Consider the following 1327-nt stretch of genomic DNA (forward strand, 5'->3'; position numbering starts at 1 on the left):
CATTGCCACAGTGCTTCGTGTTTTAATTGTAAGCACTCTGACCTACAATTAAAACACTAGCTCCAACGTGAGGTAAGCGTGATAACACCCAAAGTTATACACACAAGGCCAAGGTCGTCTTTTGCGTGGGGTGTCAAACGATCTCTTTACAAAGAGACCCGCACAAAAACCTTGGGACCTAGTGGTCCTGAGAGCCCCTGAATTTCGGCTCGACCGAGATCGGGTAAGGCTACCGCCGCACCCCGTCTGCGTAGCGGCGAGGCGGCCGACTCAGAAGAGCGCTCATCTTAACTGACCGCTGTGCAAATACAAACTCGCCTAGGCCTTGTTATTGACAAAAGCTCACATGTAAAATACTTTCAATTGATCGGGCCTTAGTAGTTTGTCCCAAGCTTCAACTTGGAATTGAACATAACGTCACCGAGGCTGCATTACAGGACCTGACATGTGCCGTATCTCTGGCAATATTTACCCAGTCAAAATAGGCGGGGTTAAGCCAGACTCTCGCAGCCACACGCGACTCCGCTAGGTCTCGCTCGCTCTCCTATAAATTGACGTCTTGAGCGTGTTCGCGTTTCATATCTGTATAGATACAAACTCGCAAAATGGCACGTACCAAGCAGACTGCACGTAAGTCTACCGGAGGCAAGGCCCCCCGCAAGCAGTTGGCCACCAAGGCAGCACGTAAGTCTGCCCCTGCTACCGGAGGTGTCAAGAAGCCCCATCGTTACAGGCCCGGAACTGTTGCCCTTCGTGAGATCCGTCGTTACCAGAAGAGCACTGAGCTCCTGATCCGCAAGCTGCCCTTCCAGCGCCTGGTCCGTGAGATTGCCCAGGACTTCAAGACTGACCTCCGCTTCCAGTCCTCTGCTGTCATGGCTCTGCAGGAAGCCTCCGAGGCTTACCTGGTCGGCCTCTTTGAGGACACCAACCTCTGCGCTATCCACGCTAAGAGGGTCACAATCATGCCTAAGGATATCCAACTTGCTCGCCGTATCCGCGGAGAGCGCGCCTAAGGTTTTGATTGCATACCTGCAACACAAAATCATAATCCTCGGCCCTTTTCAGGGCCTAAAGATTGTCTCCAGAGAGATGAAATTCAGACAAGTAGTGTAAAAGTTGTCAATTTACACAAACTAATATTGATAAGCATATATACATAAATATTATATCAATCTTGATAGCATACATACATACAGATGTACATACATACATACATACATACATACATACATACATACATACATACATACATACAAACATACATATACATACACAAACACACACACTAATATATATATATATATATATATATATATATATATAC

General features: G+C 47.2%; 1 protein-coding gene across 1 annotated transcript; it reads left to right on the forward strand.

Annotated features, from left to right (window-relative positions):
- The first annotated feature begins 599 nt into the window (after nt 1–599).
- On the forward strand, nt 600–1027 carry LOC125043489 (histone H3). Its single transcript, XM_047639590.1, has one exon. The coding sequence runs from the start codon at nt 606–608 to the stop codon at nt 1014–1016; it is 411 nt and encodes a 136-aa protein (XP_047495546.1). The 5' UTR covers nt 600–605; the 3' UTR covers nt 1017–1027.
- The last annotated feature ends 300 nt before the right edge of the window (nt 1028–1327 follow it).

This window comes from Penaeus chinensis, chromosome 34 (genome assembly GCF_019202785.1).
Source record: "Penaeus chinensis breed Huanghai No. 1 chromosome 34, ASM1920278v2, whole genome shotgun sequence".
NCBI lineage: Eukaryota > Metazoa > Arthropoda > Malacostraca > Decapoda > Penaeidae > Penaeus > Penaeus chinensis.